The following is a 21,854-nucleotide window of genomic DNA, read 5'->3' on the forward strand; positions in this document are numbered from 1 at the left end:
GGTGTGTCCACACTTTCTCTCGAGGAGGAAGCCAGCCTGACCAGTCTCCAAGAGAAGGATCAGGCAGGACATGAGCAGGTATGTGCCTCACTACTCATCGTGAGAATGAACGGCCCCTGGTACGTGTTCTATGCTGTCCCACTGTGAAAAACACCAGGGGACACCAGAAAGCCAGGCCCCTTCCCAGAAGAATTTAAGCAGATGTGTTTGTAAATGATTCACAAGTACCCTCTGAGTGCTATAGAGAGTAAAAATGCAGAATATGAAAAAGATACATAAATTTAATTTAGGCAAAAGATTTAGAGATCCTCTGTAGGACACCAAAGTTTTTTTTTTTTTTAATTAAATGCTTATGTTCAGTGCAGGGTGGGGTCAATTGAAGAAGTGAGCTCTTAACAGTATCACCAGTTGGGGTCTCTGGTAGACACTTCCCAATTCCCCATCACCCCTTTTTCCCTTCCAGGCTCAGCCAGTCTCAGCCATGCTCCCCATGGCCTTGCTCAGGGTGCTGGCCTGAAGAGCAGGAAACCCAACACGGAGTCAGTTTCCAACTGCGTCTTCCTTGGCACAAGATTGTCTGAGTCCTCTGTCCAGGTGGCAGAACTAAAATAAGACACGGTCCCTGAAAAGCCTCTTCTTCTGTGAAAAAGGCTCTTGCTTTAAAATGTGGCCTGTCCTCACTGCTGTCTAGGAGAAAGCCAGCACAGTAATGAGTGTTTGTAAGTCCAACACGCTGCTGCGAACACAGGTAGTTTCACCTCCCAATTACAGGACACCACGGGCTCAGGCTTGGGTTGATTTTCCTATTCAAAGATGACCTTAACTTGTACCACCACCTACCCTCACTCCTCCCACTTACTCTTGTGACCAACTAGCCAGATCAGTGTATGACATCAGGGTGGGGAATTTTCTCCTGGCATTTGAGTGAAGCTTAGGTCCCTACTGTGAGAACCCGCCAACCAGCTCACAGCCTCCAAGTCACCATCAGTTTTCCTGGCTCTTGCTTTGGAAGCTGGGCCTTGGCAAAAGGAGCATCTAGAAATGTACTCATCCCAGGTCAGCAAGGAGGGGAAACAAGTAACAGGTTAGAAATTAGGGCATGGGCATCTATACTTACATAACACTTTAGAGGTTACAAGTGCTCAGAATGTGGCCCACCCAAGTTCTCCACCTGTTCTTGTCTGGTCTGCAAGTTGAGAGATCTTATTTAACAACCTTGCTCTTGTAATGGCTGTTCAAAATCATTTTCAAAACAAACTAGAAGGTGTGAATAAACTTCAACATCTTCTGCAGACTAAGACCTGGTCCACAGATTCAGGCAGTACCATCCATCATGCTGGTTCCCAGAGAGGATGTTCAAATAGAAGAAAAGTGAGGACAGCTACAGCAACTAGCAATGAATTTTGAAGTTCTCCAGCTCTTTGCGGCTCAATCGGGCAGGGTTATAAGCTTTGACTGGTCTGCTTCCAACCTACAGAAGAAAAGGAGAGAATTTTCCCTAGAAGATATTTACAATAATCCTATGGTGTATGAATTATTATCTCCATTTTACATATATTTTTGTCTTTTTGAGACAGGGTCTTGCTATGCACTTCAGGTTGTCCTTGAGCTCACCTTGTAGCCCAGGCTAGTTTTGAACTCACAACGACCCTCCCGCCTCACCCTCCTGAGGGCTGGGATTACAAGTGTGCTCCACCATGCCCGGCTCATTTCACATATTTTAAAAATAAAGTTCAGAGCATAAAACAAATTACTGAGGGTTAACAGCTAGTGTGAAGTAAAGAAGGAACTTGGGTCCAGTTCTTCTTGCTCAATTCCAGTGCCATTTTAACTACACCATGCTTCGTGACAAACCCTCATATAGATGTGGACCACACTGGCTCCTCTGTAACCCTGCACTGTCCAGTTAGCTTTAATGTTGGGTTATATCTGAAGGACCAGGGATCCCAGGAGGTACCAAGGATCCCTGAGAGCACCCACTCATCACCACCCTTGAGACAAAGACATCTTTATGGCTAATAGGTCTCGGTACACTGCCTGCCTTAATTACCCAAGATATAAATGGAAAGCATAGGAGCTGAGGGTGTAGCTCAGTGGTAGAATGCTTGCCTAGTACATATAGGGTTCTGGGTTCAATCCCCAGTGAGAGACAGAGAGACAGAGACAGACAGAAAGTTGATTTTATCTGCCTTAGAACATTCTGTGAGCATTAAATGAGATAATTCATGTGACAACAGTGGCAAGTTGCCTTATTTCTCCAATAAATGTTGAGACCCACCTTTCCTCTCCCTAAATGGGTTGATGGGAATCAATGTAGCTACCAGGTTCAGTGGTTACCTTCGAACCAGGATCACCACAGCAGATGCGTACATCCAAAAATGGCTCCTAATGACTTTGTAATTTATGAAAATTGTTTAGAATCACTAATTTTCCCCTCTCTGGCCCTCTACCATCCCACATACACCTTTTAACAGAAAAGATGCATTTTGTAGCCCATAGCCTGAGAACTAGCTTGGGAACAGCCTTCCTTTGGAACCCAAGCTGCCCAATAAAACTTAAATGTGAATACATAATATGATTTTGGATTAGACCTTCTGTTTCTTTGGGCTTCAGTATCTAAACTCTAAAATGAAGATTCAGACTAGAGGATGCCTAAACTCCCTACAACTCTGAGACTATGTGATGACTTTCTCATAAGGATAACCTTCGTGGCTGGACTTCAAGTCTGTGCTATAGGAACTAACCCACTCAGAAAGAGCTCCAGAACCTTACCTGATCATAGATGGTGCCACTGCAGGAAGGGTCTTCATTCCTCTTCTTGAAACTAGCCTAGAGAGTAAAGAACATTTAACTTCAAGAGAAGAGATGCTCTACTCCTAGCGGATGGATGAGGTCTCAAAAGAGACTCAGGCCCCAGAAAGCCCCCTAAGGTTTCCCTGACCAGAAAGTGAAAAGAATCTACTCCAGGAGCAACCAGTGGTGTTTATAGTCTCCAGGAAGAACAATGTGTACTGGTATATGATATGACATTTCTTAATGCATACCAGAGATTAGTATCCTTTGCCCACACACCCCTAAAACCCACACAAATACACATTTTTAGGGCACAAGCACACATACACATACATATGCACTTGCACACATAGCCCTGAGACAATCCTAGTGCAAATACTGCCCATAAAATATGTATCTCTTCAGTACACACTCACTTAATGCACACAATTCTGGCACCTTACATAGTGCCAACCCTAGCACATTCATGAACACAGTGGTTGTATGAATTACTTGAACTGAGAAGACTTTCAATGGTATGTAGAATTTTCATAATATAATACCAAAGCACGTAAAGATAGTGCCTGTGGACACCTTCATGCTGTAGGTAGGCAATTATACTGTAGCATATAACTAAAGTTAAATATCTCTCATGATGTGTTCCAAGATAGCTAGATGATTTATTAGAAGGCGTTTGAATGAGAAGTCCGAAAACCTGTCCTAAATACCTTTAAACACATGGTCTCTGACCTGCATGGAATTCCACAGAAATTCCCAATTTCTCTTATGCCACGTTACAGGTTATAGTCTCATACTTTGGTTTCTGCCATGAGAATACCACCCTTTCCATCCCTTCCCACATCAGGTAGAAAGGATGAGCATGGGCACCAGGATGCCCAACTGTGTGGTTCCTGATATACAGGAGAGCTATGAGCTCAACTTGGAGCAGGATTTGAGTGGATCCTGATATCTGCCTCAGTCCAGAGGCCTCTACCAGCAGAGGCCTATCAGATAAGAATGGCAAGAATCTTGAAACCTGAAAACATTGCTTCTCTAGTTCAGTCCACTCCTCCATGTCCAAAAAATAAGCCTCTGCCTTGGAAATCTCTCACCAGAGCCTCAACTGGCCTATTAAGGATGTTAGGGTCCCACAGTCACACAGAGCACCTCCTTTCTGTCCTTGTCCTTTGCTTCCCCTTTGTGCTTTTCTAGAAAGTCCTAGAAATCCTTAATACACTGTCCTCTGAGTCTCAGAGCTGTTCTTAAGGGCATTTGTCCTGCTTGAGACAGTAGCATTTAAATATCATCCTTTAACAGAAGCTAGTGGTATACAAGTCAGGGAGGACAGAGAGCGCACACACTCAGCACACACTACTCCCATGCCTGCTTATGCATACACCAGACATGCATCTGCATCCATAGTGCCCCTCAAAAGGAGACTTACCTTCTGGGAAACTTGTATTACTGAATATAAGGTAACAGCACTTTCTTGTGATTGTGATGTGGGCTCAGAATACTAATGAGAAAAAAATGAAAGATTTCAGAAGCATTGATCCACCATAACTTAGAGAGGTAACCTCTTCTATCCCTCTGTCTTAACCCTGCCTGGGTAGAAGCTCTAGGTATTAGTTAAAAGACTCCTGGATGAGCTAAGAGGCCCATCAACATGAATGCTAGTCCTGCTCTGTTATTAGCAGTAGCTACTATTTGTTGAGCATTTGTTGTGTATATATATATTCTCCCCTTACCCATTCACAGATGACTCCTATAAGATGGGAATATCATCATTTGCCCCCCACCACAGATGAGGCCACAAAAGGATGAAAAGCTCAAGTCAATGTGTACACAACAGAAGCAGGACTCAAGCCCAAGACTCTCCAGAGCTTATGCTTCAACACCACAATGCCTCCCTTTGGCAACATGCCTTCCTTCTCTGGACCTGAACCAGGTGTCCTTCAGGCCAGGTAACTCTTGTCCTTTATTCAATTTTTATTTTTGTTAGTATATGTCTGCAATACATAATTATTACATTCATCAGTGGGAGTTGGTCCATATACACAACATATCTTAATTCTTATAACACTCCCTTCTCCTCCCTTCCTTCCCTTCTCCTTCCATCTCTTGATCCTCTTCCCATTTGCAAAAGATCAATCTTGTTTCCTATTACCTATCTTTTACTTGCATTTTAATTTATTTATACATTGTGTTTCTCATATAAGAAAAATGCTGCAATATTTAAACTTGTGTGTCTATATATTTCACTTAACATTGAGATCACAAGGTATCCATTTTCTATGCAAATTACAATGCCACTGAGAATCCATCTGACTCTACAATAAATGATTATCATCAAGAAACTCTCCTCCTTTCAAGATGCTCCAGAGGAGGAACCTCATTCCCATCCACACCCACATTGGAGAGATGCTGTCCCTTGGATTTACACAAATTCCTCTCCTTGGAGTTCAACCTTGCTAAAGCCAAAGACCTGGCCAATGTCAATCACTGTTGTAGTGGATTTTCTTTGGCTCACAGCTTAGCCACCAAGCAGACGTGGCTGTTTGGACCTTAATTCTTTTATTTAAAAAAATTCATTTTTATCAGAAACTTTTCACCCTTGGCCATCAGGAAGCAGCTCTTGGGAGAGATTTCCCAGCCTGGGTTATGGCACAACCCATATTATTCTATTGCTGGAACAAGGAAAAAGACAAAGGGAGCTATCCTCATTCCCAACTGAAGGAAGCTGTTTATCTATTCTATGAGGCCTCATAGAGCCTCACCCATGTGACCAGAGCAGAGGAAACCCCACATGTGCATCCTCTGGCCAAGCCCCATTCATGGTGGTGAAAGGCACTTCCTCCCTACCCCCACCACTCCTAACACTGACAGTTCAGTATTGCTTGACCCATCAGGGTTTTTCCCCCTAGGTCTATTACCATATCCTGCCCTGCTCAGGGGTATAGTACTAGGGACATCCAAGTCCCTCAGCAGCTTCTTCCTCTTCTACATCTCTGGGTGACAGGAAGAGTTGGCCATTGCCTTTCAAAGAGCCAATGAGAAGTGTTCCCTGATGTCACCCCTCTGGCTCCTGCCTTCCTATCAAGCTGCTTACTCTTTCCAGTGCTTCAGCTAGACTTGGACTGTAAGCACAAGCCACTGAACCAGCTACACAACTGTTGAACATTGGCTGGTCACATTTCTTAGTAACAATTAAGGGACCCTGGAGAATTAGCTCTTAACTGCTAAGGAAATGAGATTTGGGTTCAGACACAAGAAATATGAGAGGTTGCACTTCTCCCGGCACTCAGCCCAGCTGACAAGACTGGGCAAAACTAAAGAAGCCATGGTGCGATTTAGGGAGATAGCAACAGCATTCTTCCTTCTGTTGATTGCTGCTGTTCATCATCCCATCTTGGTAGGTGCAGTTCTGAACCATGGCGCCCCTTCTGCCTCCCTTTCTTTTTCCCTTTTCCTATATGGCCAGAGCTAAGGAAAAAAATGGGGGGAAAAAGAGATATGGAAGCACGGAGGCTCACTTTGAAAGGACAGTTGCTCAGTTCTCTTTGTCCCTCTACTCTTAATGGCCACCCTCCAAACAGTGTTTTCCAAACAATTTGAGAGAACCCAGCCCCTAGCATGCCCTACTTGATTCCTCCTGATTTCCTTGATGTCTTCATACACTGTCAGTTCTGATGGGCTGGATTCTGTAAGAGGAAGAAAGCAAAAATCAGAGCTTCAGAAACCTCCAAAGGGCCTGCTGTCCAGGCTTCCACTTCTGATAGATCCCCCCTGCACTCCAGATGACCAAGACCTTAAGAATGGCTCTAGAAAAGAATCATGTTGGTTCTGTTCCCTTTCCAAGGGCAGAGTGGAGCAACAACCCCTGAATACTTTCTCTATTAAGCTGGACAGTCCCCAACCAGAGCAGATACATCTGCGCTTTGGACATCAGACTGTATCTAGCAGCTACCACAGAAAGCATGAACAGGGAGAAGGGGCCTTGCAGCCACTGATTGCTGCTCCTCAACTGTGCACATGCATATCCTCACACTCCCCAAAATAGGAGATTCTGTGCACCAGGAACATCCCACTGCCCACAGGCCCAAGCCACTGGATTTGATCTATAGAACCTCCTCAAGGAAATCCCACTTACGTGACTGCCTTTTCTTCCTCTTCCACACACAGAAGCAAGTAAGGGTGCAAAGAAGCAGTGTGACTAGAATCACGATGACCACCCAGAGGGGCCAAAACCTGTGTTCTGTCGGGGCACAGAAGGTACAAGGGCTGAGTTCTCAGTCCCTGTCATCTTGCTTCCCACCTGTCAGCTGCAGGGGCTGGCTCAAAACCCACTCTGCTCTCTGGCTTGGCTGGTCTCCTCGTACCCTGTGAATTCACACCAAGGTTGTCCCTGTGCTCAGCTGGGTGACTCCCTCTGAGTGATGCCAAGAATATGAACATTAACATCTGACAGATCTGGCCCAGATTATAATCTGTGCAAAGGGGCTAATTGCATGAGCCGCTATATGTAAAAGGTCTGGCACAGAAACTCTTTTTACTAGCTGTTTTTAAATCAACAGATATTCAGTGTACACCTATTATGTTCCAGTCAAGTCTTCTATTTCACCATCCTCCTATCCGTACCTTCACTGCTCTTCCTGATTTGAATTTCTATATGTAAAATCTGTGTCACAGATGGAGGCTGTTGTATCATCTGCCCAATAAGAGGAAAAGGAACAACAGCCTTCATCTGTGACACAGATTTCACATGTAGAAATCCAAATTAGGAAGAGCAGTGAAGGTAGGGGTAGCAGGATAGTGAAACAGAAGACTTGACTGGCATGTAATAGGTGCACACTGTAAGTTATGGCTCAGGAGAAGAAAGCAGGTCAGGTCTCTGAGGAAAAAGCTAACAGTCAGGAGCCTTTGCAAGACTCACCAAACAACCATGCTTTCCAGATGTGTGCCCCTAGGAGATGGAGATACAGTATGGTCCTTTGCAGACTAAGACACATCTATCTTTATAAAAACTAGGTGTCCAGGGCCAGGCCATTGCTGAGGAAGGGCTAAAAGGCACCAGAAATGGAAGCCAAGGGATCTCATACCAAGGTCTCTCCTGCACATGAACCTGGTGGTGGGGTCCAAGGCCTTCAGCTCCCATTATAGCCCAAAGTGCCCCACTCACCCAGACAGTCCTGGGTGAGATTGAGGCTTTCACTTGCCCAGCTGGCAGGGTTGCTGACATTGCAGGTATATGTGTTCATCTCATTAGCATCAATCTGCACCACCAGATGGGAAAGGTTCCTCGATGTCCAGATCAGCTTGCTCCCTCTGTACCAAGCATAGCTCACACTGCTATTCTTGGAGCCCAGGCAGGACAGAACCACTTGACATTTTCCTTCATCCATGGTCTTTTTCTCTACCTGCAGGAGGGGCTTCTCTACATGATCTGGAAGCAGAGATTCTGATCAGCAAAGTTCTGGAAATACAAGTCTTACAGGAATCAGAGCAGCAGCAGGAACAGTCCTGGGAGACTCACCAAATATAAAGACCTTAAACTGGATACAGGAAACTGTCCCATTCTCATTGGTTATCTCCAGTTTGTAGAGACCACTGTACTGTGGCTTAGCTGCCTGGATGTGAAGAGTCAAGGTCTCACTGTCAAAATTGAGTGTACTGTTCAAATAGTTTAAGGCAAGCGGACAATAGATCAGATTTTTATTATTCTTCAAACGCAGTATCACCATGTTGCTTCCATGTGAGAAGAGATTCATCTTCCATTCAACACTCTGTGCCTTCATCTGTGTGTTGGGAGGCTGGAGCGAGACAGACTGTCCAGAAAGGCGGACCACATCACCAATATCTGAGCATTCTAGGAAAGAGAACCCAGGCTGAAGATGGCAGGAAAAGTATGATGCTGAGCAAGGTGAGCAGTTGGATGTGAACTCCCTTGGACTAAGAAGAGGGGGACAACAGTGAGGACCCCAGAGCCCAAGAAAACCCTGGAGTGTACATCTCTTACCTGGCTTATCTTCTCCCCAAACTCTACACTCTAATCTGAAGAGACCAACAGACCACTGATAGCTAGAATCACTTGAGTACTTACTAGGTGACAAGCAGGTTTCAAATACTTTTTTTTTGTCTTTTTGAGACAGTGTCTTGCTATGCAGTTCAGGCTGGCCTTGAGCTCACTTTGTAGCCCAGGCTGGTCTCAAACTTGCAATGATCCTCCTGCCTCAGCCTCCCGAGTGCTGGGATTACAGGCATGCACCACCATGCCCGGGTCAAATACTTCTAATGCTTTACTTACTTAACTCTCTGAAGGTATAATCCTCATTTTATTGGAGAAGAAACTGAGTTAAAAAGGACTTAAGTGACTGGCCCATGCTACATAGTGAAAGTGGTGAGCTTGAAATCTAGGTGATTTGGTTTTAAGGGGTGTAATTTTAACCACAGTGTTACAAACTCCATGTCCAATGTGACTTCCTGCCAGCAGCACTGAGGCAACCACTAGCGGACAGTGGCCAGACCCAGAAGATTAACCCTCCCACCTGAACAGATGGCCACTCTTCAGAGTAAGATCCCTAATCTTCTCTTATAGCACCTGGCACATGAGACTGTAGGCATTACTCATTAATGCTGGCCAACTTGTTAGTGACCTGGAAGCTTGGACAAAGGTTGCTCCCTAAAATTAGAGTAACTAGACAAAAGTAAAACTACACTGCCCAAGCTCACCCCAGCACTTTCTTCTCGAGGGATCAAGATAAGAGAGAAAGAACGTGGAGGGATATGACCCACCAGGGTGGCTGAGGGGAGTCAGTGCACATACGTACAAGTTCCTGTTGCCATTTTTTGGCAGGGACGCTGTGTCATGGCCCGGTGGATGCAGGAAATGGAAAGGTCTGTCTCACAGCTTAGGGAGAGTCAGGGGGAGTTTGGAGGGGAGTAATTATCCAAATGGCTCTGTTAAAATGACAGACATTAAAGCGAGAGCAAGGGAGATAGAGCAAGATGTGATCCTCTCCCCGCGGCATACCAACGTGAGCAGTTACTCATGGGCCAAACTATTTTCACAAGAACTGAGGAAATAAAGCAAGAGGCTACAGTGCCTGGTTATGGCGAAATAAAAAGATGCATTGAAGAGGACAGAGATTGAGTTGTCTATGTCACCCCTCCCTAAATCCCAGCAGCCCAGTGTGGAGAGAGACATCTGCTTAGGGAGCTGAACAAGTTAAATCCAAGCCTTAGACATGAAACTTAGTACCATGGTGCCACAGGGAAACCCACAGCATGGCACAGAGGGCACGCAGAGCCCTCTCTGTTGGCATGCAAGCCAAGCTGCCCCGGTATCAGCCCAGCAGCCAAGCACTCAGGTTTAGTTGCAGTATTGGCACTTCATGATAAATAAGTGGATTTTCAGTTGCAGTCTGGGCACTCAGTCTCTAAAAAGTTCATCATCAGAACAACCTTAGCAGTAGGTGGAGAGTTGTGCACCAGTGGGACAAACTCATGTTTCAGCCTGTATCAGCCCCACCTGTGGCATAGGCCTCTGTGCATCCCTGAGGCTGAGAAATACAAGCAAGACTTGTGTTAGCACTAGCACAGGTGACCAAGAGCCTGTCTTCACACACACTGCCCTAACCTTAGGCAGCATAGTGTGGAGTAAAACTCCATTCACTACGAGTAGGACCAGGTAGTAAGCACGGAACTTTGCCCTGGAATTTAACACTAGACTGGTGAAAACTAACACTGGGAAGATCCACACAACCCCATCCACCCATGGATGCCTATGGATGGAGCTTCTAGAACAACTCCAGTGCCAGGAAGACATGTGGCCCCAGTCTATTGTCATTCTGTTCCAGCTAGCATCACCTGTGGCTGCACATGGCAACAGTCCTGACAAATGTGTCCACCTCAGCAATAGATAGCCCTTTGTAGTGTAGGCCCTGGTCCTATCCCAGTGTTCTGCTGGTCTTGGCAGGCTGTGAACTCAGGGTGTGCTTGAGGGTATTGGGGTTCATATGTATAACATAGGAGTCTGAGGTTGGCCCATCCATAGTAGCTCTACCCAGAGCCAGACATAATCCTATGGTGCCTAACTACAGGGCAGAAACTGTGAGTGAGTCATCTGGGCATACCTGACCTTAGGAAGAGGCTTGTAAGAATGGCTATTCTGTCTAAATACTTCCTTGATTCATTCTGAATAGCCCACCAACAGCTTAATTCAGACAAACCTAGGATTGTATCACCCATTAGTACTGAAACATTGACAACACACCACCAGAAGATTCCAGGCAAGCTTGGACCAACCTGCCATCTAGTGCTAAAATAAAGGAAGTGACTATAGGATCAGAGAAAATAAATAACCTGATTAGAATTTCTTGAAAAACAGGCACAAACAAAGCCTGAGTTGGAAAACTGGAAGAAATACCTAATCCTCTAATGCCCAGACAGTATCATATGCCATCAAGCATCAAGAACTTTCAGGAAACAACAACCTCATCTAATACTCAAAATAGAGTGTCAGAAACTGACCAGGTAATAATCAGTATGGAAGAATTCTCAGGGCATTTAAAACAGCTATTTTAAAGAAACTCGGTAAGCTTGAAGAAAAAAAGAGAAACATTTCAATACTCTGAATATTGAAAGAAATCTTTAAGAGATGGAAGCAGTTATAAAAAATCAAATGGAAATTGTTGAACTGAAAAATACAGAGAGTAAAGACTGTGACAGAAGGTATAAACAGGAGGATAAGTAAAACAAGAGAAAGAATTAGTGAGTTCAAAAACAGTCTACTTGAAAACACACTAATGCAAAAATTAGCAAATGGGATTACATCAAACTAAAAAGCTTCTGTAGAGCAAAGGAATCAATCAACAGAAGGAAGAAACAACCTACAGAATGCGAGAAAATGTTTGCAAAGTAGTCATCTGACAAGAGATTAATATCTAGAATATTAATATCCAGAAACACAACAACAAATAACAATAATAATTTGAATAAAAAATCACCAAATGACCTGAATACACAGTTCCCAAAAGAAGATACGCAAATGACCAATCCATATATGAAAAAATGCTAAACATCACTAATCCTCAGAGAAATTCAAATCAAAACTTCAATGAGATATAGTCTCATCCCAGTAAGAATGACTATGGTAAACATGACAATAAAATAAAAGTTCTGGTGAGAATGCAGAGAAAAGAGAATTCTCATACATTGTTGGTAGGATTGTAAAACATTACAGCCATTATAGAAAACAGTATGGAGATTTTTTTTAATCTAGAAATAAAATTACCATGTGATACAGCAATCTCACTATTGGGTATCCTAGTATCTTAAGAAAATGAAGTCAGTATATCAGACACATCTGCACTTGCATGTTTATAGCAGCACTGTTCACAGTAGTCAAGATATGGAATCAACCTACATGACCATCAATTGATAAATGGATAAAGAAAGTATAATACAGATGTACCATGGAGTATTCAACCATTTAAAAATGAAATTCTTTCATTGATAGCCAAATGGATGGAATGGAAGAATATTGGGTTAAGTGAAATAAGTTAGATACAGAAAAACAAGTACCACATACTCCTGCTTATATGCGGAAGCTAAAAATCTGATCTCATCGAAGTAATGAATAAAATAGTTGTTATCAAAGTGTGGGAAGGGTTTGGGGACAGGGGAGTGGAGAGAGAATGATTCCTGCGTCAAAAGTTCCAACTGAGTAGGAAAAATAACTTCTAAAGTTCTAGTTCACAATGGGTAAACTATAAGGATAAGATTTTGAATGTTATCAACACAAAGAATAATAAATGAGGTGATAGCTATGCCCTTTTCTGGTCCTTACACATGACACACTTACGCATTGAAGTGTCACACTACAACCCATAAATATAAGCAATTGTTATGTGATTTTAATAAAAATATTTTAAAGGGTCAACTAAACAGAAATCCAGCCACTTTTAGTCCCTATACATGTAATAAGTTCAAAACATATGAAGCAAAATTTAAAAGAACAAAAAAGAAACAAATACACAATCATAGTTGGAGATTATATCTCATACCTCTCTATGTAACACATATAAAAAGCAAACAAAAACTCGATAAATCTATAAGAATTTGTACAACATGAATAACTAGCTTCAGATAATTAACATATATAAAACAATACTACCAACAACTGCAGACTACATATTCTTTTTAAAAGCAAATTTAGAGCATTTACCAAAATAAGTCATGACTATGCATTAAAGCATGCTGCCAAAAATTTCAAAATGTTGAAACCATAGAGAGTATGTCATTTAAGCAATAGTGGAACTAGAAATCAATAACAGAAAAATAACCAGAAAAATCCCCATGTTTGAAACATAAGCAACATATCTCTAAAAATGCAGGAATCAAAGGAGGACTCATAATCAAATTTGCAAAATGTTTAGAACTAAATGGTAATGAATAACAAAGAGGGAATAGAGCTAACACAGTGCTTAGAAGGAAATTTGTAGCTCTAAATTCATTTATTAGACAAGTCTGTAAGTCAGTAACCTAAGTGTCAATCTCAAGAAACAAAAAATAATTTGTTTTGTGTTTATCAAAAAACAATGATTATCAAAAAATAATGATAACCCAAGGAAAGAAGAGCATAATAAAGGCAAGAGCAGACATCAATGAATTAGAAAGCAGATATACAATGGAGGTACTCAGTAGAGCCAAAAGTAAGTTCTTCAAATGAAAATGTTTAAATTTATATATTTCTGAAAAAATCAGTAATAAAAGGAAGAAAAGTATTGAAAATATCTGAAATGATAAAAGACCACCACTAGAGCCCACACCAATACTTTAAAGGGCAATAAGAAAAAATCATGAAAACTTTGTCAATAAATTCAAAAATTCAGACTCAATAGATAAAATCTCTTGCAAGTTGCAAACATATGAAAGCTGATAAGGGAAACAGAAATTCTGAAGAGTCTTACATTTTGAATTAATTCAATCTATACTTTTAAACTGTTCTATAAAACCCCAGGCCCAGACAGATCTATCAGTGAATTTTCCTAAAACTTATGAATTAGTTTCATAGACTAACGTCACGAATCTCTTTCATGGACTAGAAACTTTTTTTTTGCAATTTTCTTCTTGTACTGGTGCTCAAACTCAGGACCTCATGCTTACCAAGCAGGAGCTTGTGCTGCTGAGCTATATCCCCGGCCTCTGAAACTTATTTTCTTTAATAATAAATCCTTAATTTATTTTCCAATTTTTTTTTTTTTTTTTTTTTTTTTTTGCTGAGCATTAAACCTAGTCCCTTTTTTATTTTTTGTTTTGTGACAGGGTCTCACTAATTATCCCAGGCAGGTCTAGAACTTGTAATCCTCCTGCCTCAGTCTCCCAAAGTGCTAAAATGCAGGCATGTATTACTGAGCCTGGCTACTTTATTTTCTACTTTTTATGCATAGATGTAATGACTTACATAATTAAAGAGAAAAGCCATCTTCCATACTAATTATGAGATGATTGCTGGTCGGAGTTAAGGCAAAGTAATTTGGAGAAGTATAATTTGTTCTTATTTAAGTAATGAGATTTGTTATTTAGATTAGTTATTTCTGTGATGTCCCTTTAAAAAGAGTGAATTGCTTTATTTATACACTTATTTCTAAATTAATTTTTTAAGCCATTAAAACACACAGAAATTGGACAGAAACTTAATAAGAAAAGAAACTAACAGGTCAGTACCTCGTGAACATAAATGCAAACTGAATATTATCAAATTGAACTCAGCAGTAAATAACAAGAATAATGCACCCTGGATAATTTAGATTTATCTTAAGAGTGCAAAATTTATTAACATATTTTTAATCCATGAATGAAATTCACTATATTAACAAAATAAAAGAGAAATAAAATTATTATCTCTATATGTATAGAAGTGAAGTTCCAGTGGTATGATCAGTTAGTGCATGGTACTTACATATGTATAGAAGTTATTGATAAAATCTAACACATTCATGATTTTTAACATTTAAATTAATTTTTAACTTGATACATAAAACTTATGTAGTATGATGTGCATATATATATATATGATGTAACATTTAAATCATGTTAAGTGTCTCCTCAAACATTTATCATTTCCCTTTTTTGTTGTTTTTTCTATGGTACAAATTGAATCAGGGCTTCACACATGCTGAGCAAGCACTTTTACCACTGAGCTACATTACTTGCCTCATTTATCATTTCTTTATGGTAAAAAAAAACACACATTCACCTGATTTTTATAAACACAAGAAAAGGTCAAAACAAATAACTAGGAAGAAACTTTGCATCTGATAAATAGTAGCTACCAAAAACCTATAGCTAGAGTTATATTTAGTGATCAAACATAAATGTCTTCCCATGAGCTCAGGAACAAGACAAGAATTCCATAATCACCCTTTTCATCAAGTCTTGCTGATTCAGCAAAACAAGAAAAATAAATTTAGGGGCTGGGGATTTAGCTCAGTGGCACAGTGCCTGCCTGGCAAACACAAGGTCGTGAGTTCAATTCCCGGTACCGGGGGGCGGGGGGAGAAAGAAAAATAAATTTAAAATATTGAAAATTAATATGTAAAACTGTCATTATTAACAAATGATATAATTATGTATACAGAAAATCTAGAGAACTACATTAAAAACTATTTTAAAAACTAGTTGGCAAGGTTGCTAGAATAAGGTCAACACAAAAAAAATTTATATTTCAGTGTATTTTTATATAGGAAATCAAATTTTGAAAACAATACCATTTAAAACAGAACCAAAATGATTTTAAATAGCCAGAAATATATTTAATAAGAAATATTTAACATTTCTACACCTAATGCAAGGAAGATTTCCTAGAAAAAAAAAACTAAATAAATAGAGGGAAATGTCATTATTTTATTGGATAGCTTAATAGTGTTAATATGTCAAGTCTTCCAGATTCGATAAAATTCTAATGAAAAACCTAGCAAATCACATTTTTCAGAAATTGATAAGTTGCTTGTAAAATTTTATGGACATATAAAGAACCTAGAATAGCAAAGGCAATTTTGAAGAATAAAGTTAGAAGACTTTCCACTACCCAATATCAAGATGTATTATAAAACTTCAGAAATTAAGACAGTACACCATTATTGTAAGGATGGAAAAACAGTCAATGAAATTTAATAGTTCACAAATAGACCTACACATATATGACCTCTTCAACAAATAATGTTGGGTCAATTGGATATCTATAAGAAAAAAAAATTTTGAGCTCACCCTTATTCTATATATGCAAATGAATTCAAAATAGATTACTAATTTAAATGTGAAACTAAAATTACCAAACTTCCAGAAAAAATAAAAATATATCTAAATATCTTCCACAAGTTGAAGTAGATAAATGTTTCCTTAAAAGAACAGCATAAAACCCCACTAACCATAAAAGATTAAATTTGTATATGCTCAAGAAAATATGTTTTTGTTTGCTAAAAAATATGTGCAAGAACATTTGCAAGGGCTTTACTCATAATAATTTAAAGTCAAAACTCATGTAAGTATCATCATAAGATCAATAAATAAATTGTGCTACATTCTAATAAGGGAGTATTACACAGCAATAAGAAATAACATATTTCTACAGCAACACTGTGAGTAGATCTCTTTTGCATAAGGATTAGTAAGGGCCCAAACATAAAAGTAAACAGTGAATTATTCCATGCACATGAAGTTTAAAATCAGGGAACCTAATCTACAGAGAGAAAAGTTAGAGTGTTGGTCATTTTGAGGATATTATTAACTTTGAAGAGGCACAGAGAACTCTGTTGAATGCTGGAAATATTTTGCAACTTGGTGAGAATTATTTATATATATAAAAGTTCACTAACATGTTCATTTAAATAGTGTGCAGTTCCCATAAGTTATACCTTTATTAAAAATTATAAAAATTTTAAAAAATAAGCAATGGCTACCACTTATGGAGTTCTTCTGTGTAAAATGTCAAATGTAGTCTGATGATGACAACATGGGGTGATTTCATTGTAGCAAGAGCAAAAATAGAGGAAAGTTCCTCATTTCCTCTCTTAACTAAACCCATCTCTTAGATAAATATCACAAAAGTCTTCCTGAAGCCAAACTACCCAAATGACAGAAGCCAGAAAAAAGAGGATCAGAAAACTTATTTCTGTGAATTAGACTAGATTAGGCACATTTTCAGACTGATACAGAAAATGTCCTAAACTTACATTCTGTGCATCTGCAAGAATAACAGAGACCCTCTGAAGTAATGAGCTTTTTTTTTTTTTATTTTTTTTTAGTCTTTTTGAGGCAGGGTCTTGCTATGCAGTTCAGGCTGACCTTGAGCTCACTTTGTAGCCCAGGCTAGTGTCAAACTCAAAATGATCCTCCTGTCTCAGCCTCCCGAGTGCTGGGATTACAGGCGTGTGCCACCAAGCCTCACTGAAGTAATGAGAAGATGACCCATTGCCTGTATTCAACAAGTATTTATTGGGCACTCTCTGGGTGTCAGGTATAGCTCTAGAGCAAGATTTTTTAACCTTGACACTCAATAGTTAAGACCAGATCATTCTTTGGTGTGTGGGTGTGTGTGTGTGGGTGTGTGTGTGTTGGAGGTGAAAGGTTGTATTGTACACTCTTAAGAGTGTTTAGCAGCATCCCTGGGCTTTATCCACTAGATGCCAGGAATGTCCCTAGCCTCCGTCATGACAAAGCAAAATATCTTTAGACTTTCCCAAATGTACCCTGGGGAGGGGAAATTGTCCTAGATGAGAACTCTGCCTAGTTGTTCTGGGCATTAGGACACAGGGACGAGGAAGAGAAAGAAGGTCCTGTTCTCATGAAATTTATAGTCCAGTGGGGTACACATCATAAATAAGTGAAAACTTAAACAAAATTCTTTTGGGGAGACATAAGTGCTGTGAAAAAAGTTTTAAGATGTGGTATAAGAATGACTGGTGGAATGTGGGGATTTCTTTAGCTTCACGTTGAGGGAACATCTTCCTGAGGAGCTTATATGTGAGCTGAGAAGTGAAAGACGCAAAGATCAACCAGGAAAAGAGCTAGAGGAAGGCCATTTCAGATAAGCGGATCAACAAGTTGAAAAGCCCTCTGGGGCCAGGGAACTAAGCAAGGTGCAAACCTTATGTAGAGTATTTTTAGAGGTAGAAGAACTAAAACTGGTAAAACACCTAGTCTTCTGACTGGGAGCAAGTGCAAAGAAATAGATATGTGTTATAAAACTTCATTTCCAAAAATAAGATGTCACCTCTATAGGCTATGGAAGGGGAAAAGATACAGCAATAAATATCATATATGTGGGAGACTAACCCAAGCAAGTTAAGTGAGGGAGAGTTTTTAGTAGAATGGTGCACAGAAAGATGTATGTGTTCTCCACACATAACAAGAATGAGGTAACAGTAAGGAGATGGAATAGCCAAAACTGGTTAATCAGTATCAGCAATGTCAGCATGTGAATGGTCAAGAGTAACTAGGCCAGGCCTAGTTGTTCAAGCCTATAACAGCAACACTCAGGAATCTGGGACAAAAGGGCAGAGAGTTTGGGCAAGCCTGGGCTACATAGTGAGCCTCTGTTTCCAGAAAGCAATACAAAACAAAATAAAGGAACAAAAAAAGTAAAGCCTGATAGAAAAGGAGACACATCAATGGATTTGCATGTCACGAGCCAGGCATTTGACCAGATGATTAAGTACCTAAATCTCCACCTCACCTAAGGCACCAATGGGCTGAGAGTACAGATGGATCTCGAGTATTTTACAAGAAGAAAGGCCAAGAGCAACAATCCAAGCCAAGTCTAAAAATTCCAGAATAAGAGCCAGAAGTACTCGCCACTGAGCCAAAATCCACAGGGCAGTGTAAGACTCTAAGTAAGAAAGAGAAACCAAATTCTCAAGAAAAGAGCAGAACCAAAACAAAGAAGCATGCAAAGATAATAGCCAAGAGCCATGAACAGCTGGTGTTGTTGGTGCACACATAATGCTTATTTGCTCAAAGGAGGGCCAAGGTTCAGCCAGGGTACACCAAGGAGTCTGTTTAGGTTATTCAGAGCTGGTATCTGTTATGACTGGTTGTTGCTCATGCCACACTAGTAAGCAGCTATTTTTAACATCACTCTTCTAAAGAAGAGGGTTATTAAGGGCACTGAGCCAAGACAGGGGAAAGGTTTTCATTCCTGCCTTCATGTACTTGTAATCTATACGAAATAAATAGACCTAAATCAGCCAGCTAAGATGGGACCTGAGATGTGCCGTGGAGGTGTGTATGCCCAAGGTGTGATGCTGGCAGAAGGATAGCATGCCTTCCTCTGCCCTGGGGCTTTAGGAGTGGCTGTTCAGAGGTGGTGGCAATGGAAAGAAAGATTCAGGGTCTGCTTCATCAGTGGAGGAAGGAGCAGGGAAGAGAGTACGGCAGGCAGTGCAGCCACATATGTAAGGGTGTCGCTGCTCTATCTTACAGGTCTGATAAAGGTGGTAGCAAAGCTCTCCCCCACTGTTGGAAACTGGAGTAGCAGAACGTGAGCTTAATATCAAGGTGCTTTGTGGTGGCTTTATTTTGTTTTTACCTTTATAAAATTGTGAGAGGTAGTACAGTGTTAAAATATGTTTAATATTTAGGTATACAGTCCAATAAATAAACTCCTGTGTAACACAAGAGCAGGTCAAAATACAGAAGCCTATGTAGAAGAAGACATTTCTCCACTATGACAAAGTTGAATATGGATTATACAGAAAAACAGTTGTTAATTAGACTACTAAATTTCTAAAGAATGAAATGTGTGATCTACCTGATGTTATGCTGCCTCTGGAGGCTGGGATGGTGGAACAAGTCCCTGAAGAGATGATAAACGTCTGGAATCTCCTTTTGGGGAATGGAAGAAGCCATGGACCAGAAACAGGAATCCCTGGGACCCTAAGAACCCACCTCAGGCTGGAGGCTGTGAATCTGTACCTGCTCTTTGTTGTTGGATTTTCTCCTGTAGCCCTCAACAGTGAGGCACAAGAAGAAGAACAATGGTCTGGAAGGGGAAGGGGACAGTGTCATGGGGTGGCTACAGCAGAAAAGCAAGTATCATAACTACTATTACTGGTGTTATAACTCAGTCCCTGTCCCAGGGGTATATACACCAAGAGAGGTGATAAGAAGTGCCAATATGGAAAGATAATTTCCACACAAGTTCTCATGTGCTTAAAGTGAGAGATAAAAGGGACCTATATGAGTGGCAGTTTTTAGAAGGGAGAAGCCACAGCAGATTCCGGTGGCTGGGGAAGCCCACAGGGTCACAGTAACTGCTGTTGCTACGGCTCATCAGACTTGGGGGCTTTTTTCCGGTGGTTAAGAACAGCGGAAATAAAATAGTAACTTTGCAGAAGGGTGGCGAATTCCACTGCAGCCTCAGGAAGAAGTGGGCAGCAAGCACAGAAAATGGTCAAGGAGTTCCTGTGACCTAGCACTGAGCCCACGGGCCACAGCTGTGAGCTGCAACTCTAAACAGGAACCCAAGTCAGCTCAGCTTCCTGCAACCTAGACCTGCTTATCAAAGGAAGGAATGAGGCCAGAGCCCTCAGGAGAGGGGGCAGGGGAGAAGCAAAGAGGGAGCTGAATTTCCACCGGCCAACAAAAGGATGTTGCGATTTTCTCAGTTTGAATTTGTGTACCAGGCTGGCAGTGGGGCAGGCAACAGAGGTAGACTCTGCTAGGGATTGAGTGACTAGATTAACTCCTCTCCTCAGGCAAAGCAACCCCTTCCCTCCATTAAAATAGGCCCAGCACAAGTCCCTAGTGTTGTGTACATTAGCTGTAGTCTCTCATCTATAACACAGTCCTATATTTCTCCAACAAAACAATTGTGCTTGCCTTTGATGTGTCCCATTCAAACCCTGCGTCTTCCTTGCTTCTCTTTAGGCTGTTTCCTCTGCTTAGATTGTTGTTCTTCTTTATCTTTGCTTATACATCATGGTCAGCTCCTCAGTGTCCCTACCTGAAAGAAATCTCCACTTCCCAGCTCTCTTTTCACTCTTAAATTATCTTGCTTGTCAATGACACAGAGTTTTCTTTGTTCTTTTATTGTTGTTACTGTACACACTCATTTTCCTCTACCTGAAAGATTATCCTATCACTTTTTGAAATTCTGTATAATTTTTCTTGTTCTCTATGCTGTTTTGTTTATGTGTTTGTTTTGTTATTTTAGTTTTCTTTTCTTTTCTCTTTAAAATGAAAACCAAATTTATATGTATATACAAGGATAGTTGGGATAGGTGTATTGCTGATGTCTGTGGTTTATTGAAAGGTACAGTGTAATGCTTAAACTTGTCTTTTTTTCTTGACCAATTTTGCAGGCTTGTATCTGGTAATCAGAACAACTGATCTGAAAACAATATGCAGTATAAGAACCATTGTTGAGCTACTACCATCTTGTATGGCGAAACGCTGCATCGTTTCCAATGGTTTATTATTATTATTATTTGTTACTGTCTTTTTAAAAATTTATTTTAAAAATAAAAGAAGGAAAACATATTAACAGACATCCATCTACAAAACAGCAGAAGAAACATACAAACAATACAGAGTTACAAAGTTGTAGGAAATTAACAATGGTTGCTGTATTACTTATTGATATTTTCAAAGTGGTTTCTCAGGAAAACAGAGACATGCAAGACTGATCAAACAAGTAATCATTAACTGTTCCTTACAGTTAAGCAATAGAAGACAGTAGTACAACTATGTTAGCTATCCTGTATATGCATACTTATGTAATTTCCCCTTCTTTTCGTTCGCTTTTCTCACACCCCAGTTGCCCTTTACTTTTGAGCATTTTCCTTTCATTTCACAATGTCCTTCATACCTCCTAGTTTTTATTCACTCTTCCAGGTCTTACACTAGTGACATTGCTTACACATGGAGGTCTGATTTATTTCACTTATGAGTATGGTCTCTAGTTGTCACCATTTACCTATAAAAGCCTTGAGTTTAACTTTCTTTATAGCTGAGTAATATTCCATTATATAAAAGTACCACAATTTTTTTATCCAGTCCTCAATGGATGGACATTTGGGTTG

The 21,854-nt window shown here is 40.5% G+C and overlaps 1 protein-coding gene across 5 annotated transcripts in view; it reads right to left on the reverse strand.

The window, feature by feature from the left end:
- Positions 1 to 263: 263 nt before the first annotated feature.
- Positions 264 to 21,854, reverse strand: part of Cd244 (CD244 molecule, natural killer cell receptor 2B4) — a 26,923-nt gene continuing 5,332 nt past the window's right edge. For 3 of the 5 annotated variants that reach the window (XM_005400219.2, XM_005400218.2, XM_013522491.1), the window contains 7 exons: positions 8,306 to 8,638; positions 7,952 to 8,215; positions 6,923 to 7,027; positions 6,415 to 6,473; positions 4,217 to 4,288; positions 2,773 to 2,829; positions 264 to 1,471 (listed from right to left, as the gene is read on the reverse strand). In XM_005400219.2, the coding sequence (XP_005400276.1) occupies positions 1,391 to 1,471; positions 2,773 to 2,829; positions 4,217 to 4,288; positions 6,415 to 6,473; positions 6,923 to 7,027; positions 7,952 to 8,215; positions 8,306 to 8,638 (971 nt within the window). In that variant the 3' untranslated portion in view covers positions 264 to 1,390. The remainder of the gene's footprint in view (positions 1,472 to 2,772; positions 2,830 to 4,216; positions 4,289 to 6,414; positions 6,474 to 6,922; positions 7,028 to 7,951; positions 8,216 to 8,305; positions 8,639 to 21,854) is intronic. The other 2 variants (XR_001236927.1, XM_013522492.1) reach the window with 2 other exon arrangements.

This window comes from Chinchilla lanigera, unplaced genomic scaffold, assembly GCF_000276665.1.
Source record: "Chinchilla lanigera isolate Chin_1 unplaced genomic scaffold, ChiLan1.0 scaffold00067, whole genome shotgun sequence".
In the NCBI taxonomy this organism is placed as follows: Eukaryota; Metazoa; Chordata; class Mammalia; order Rodentia; family Chinchillidae; genus Chinchilla; species Chinchilla lanigera.